Below are 2,087 nucleotides of genomic sequence, written 5' to 3'. Positions count from 1 at the left end.
CATGGATGGCGTCAGAGAGGCTGCAGCAACGAGAAGACCCCACGAGTATCAGCGTTCTGCGCTGGCTTATGGAATCTCTTTAGTTGTTCCCACGTCCCCGCACTGCTGCGCGGGGCTCACGGGTGGCGGGCGCAGCTGCCAGTGAGGGAGGGGATAGGGACGGGCGACATCTTTGCTTTCCTCGGCCTTTTTGGGCCGTGGCGGCACACTCCCGCATGCCCTTGCTCTTTCCCCCCTTGACCCGACCGTCAGCTGTTCTCTGCTGCATCTCTGAGTAGCGTTTTATTCATTACGCACCGTCCTTGCGCTTGCCTTCTCGCTGTCTCTGTCTTAACCCCCCCCCCCCTTCATCCGCCTCTACACGTGTGCCCGAATGCACGACACCGTAAACACGCTCACACATACATCCGCACCCCCATCTCACATCAGATGCGCGTTCCCATCTCTTGCTCAGCCACCACTCAACCCCCCTCTCCCATTTCCTTTTCAGCACTACCCGCCTGCCAACAGTCCACGACTGCGCGCTCCCGCTTGCCCTCAATCGCAGCTCTTCCGTGTTGCCATGCCCAATCAGTCATTTGAGGAATGTTCTGTCGAGACCAAGCTGGGCCATGTCGGCCGCAACCCGGATGAGCAATGGGGCTTCATCAACTGCCCCATCTACCGCGGCTCCACCGTCCTCTACAAGAGCATCAATGACGCACTGAAGCTCCGCTCCGTGTACTGGTACGGCACTGCGGGCAACCCCACCGTGACGAATCTGCAGAACGCCTGGACTGCGCTCACCGGCGGTGCTGGCAGTGTTGTCGTGTCGTCTGGCATGCAGGCGATCGCTTACGCGCTGCTGGCGACCGCGAACAGCGGTGACAATATTCTTGTGGCGGACGCAGTCTACCTGCCCACCCGTAACCTGTGCGACCACTTCTTGGTGACCAAGGGCATCACCACGACCTACTACGATCCCTGCATCACGGCAGACGAGCTGCGTGAGCTGCTCCACCAGAAGCCCAACACCACCGTAATCTTCATGGAGTCACCGGGGTCGCAGACCTTCGAAATCCAGGACGTGCCGATGATCTGCGCTGTGGCACGCGAATTCAACGTCACGACGATCATCGACAATACGTGGGCCACCCCCATCTTTTTTGACGCTCTCGGCATAGGGTGCGACATCTCGGTGGAGGCTGGCACCAAGTACGTCGGCGGCCACTCAGACCTGCTGCTGGGTCTTATCTCAGCCAACGAGAAGTGGTACCCAAAGCTGCGGGGCTTCATGAGCCTCCTGCAGTCGGTGCCCAGCAACGAGGACTGCTACCTGGGCCTGCGGGGGCTTCGCACCATGTACATTCGCCTTAAGGAGGCGGAGCAGCGCGGGCTCGAGATGGCGCGCTTCATGGAGAGCCGCAAAGAGGTACTCAAGGTCCTGCACCCGGCGTTCCCCAGCTGTCGTGGCCACGAGATCTGGAGGCGCGACTTCACCGGCTCCTCCGGCCTCTTCTCGATCGTGCTGCGCCCCGAGTACGCGCTGCAGGATGTGGAGCGGATGATCGACGGCTACAAGCTCTTCAGCATAGGCTTTTCATGGGGCGGCTTCGAGAGTCTTGTGATGTGCTTCGACTGCACCAAGTTCCGCACGGCAACCACCTTCGCCCCTGGTGGCATCCTCCTCCGTTTCCAGATCGGCCTCGAGGGCTTGGAGGATCTCAAGCAGGACCTCTGCCAGGGTTTCGACAAGCTGCACGCGGAGTCGATGGGCTGCTAAGCGGGTAGATCCTCTCCGAGGACTGGCTCGCCTCTGTCCCCCGCCGCCTCTCCACTACGGTGTGGATGTGACGCCGCTGATCTCGACATGCGCGCGAACGTGGCAGGTCATTGCTGGACTTTTCCTCTTCGCTTTTCTTTGTGTTTGCCGTCTCCGCCTTGTGCGCCGCGGTGGTGTGGCCCACCCCGCCCACCCCTTCTCGCACACCCTTGCCGCCACAGATAGCCACGCACGCGCACATGTCGGCGACACGATATGGATGCGAAGGTGTACGGCCTGTGTCAGTGGGGTCTGTCCATGTGTGTGCGTGCCTTTGCAGTGCATG

General features: G+C 60.9%; 1 protein-coding gene across 1 annotated transcript; it reads left to right on the top strand.

Moving 5' to 3' along the window:
• Nucleotides 1-562: 562 nt before the first annotated feature.
• CD (cysteine desulfhydrase) lies at nt 563-1,762 on the top strand (the record flags this gene model as incomplete). The annotated part of the gene is made up of 1 exon (XM_001685535.1): nt 563-1,762. One exon carries the CDS (start codon nt 563-565, stop codon nt 1,760-1,762), a length of 1,200 nt encoding a protein of 399 aa, XP_001685587.1.
• Nucleotides 1,763-2,087: the final 325 nt, after the last annotated feature.

The sequence above is a fragment of the Leishmania major genome, chromosome 32, assembly GCF_000002725.2.
Source record: "Leishmania major strain Friedlin complete genome, chromosome 32".
Lineage (NCBI taxonomy): Eukaryota > Euglenozoa > Kinetoplastea > Trypanosomatida > Trypanosomatidae > Leishmania > Leishmania major.
The sequence above is the reverse complement of the archived record's forward strand: the minus strand, read 5'-3'. Positions and strand labels throughout refer to the sequence as shown.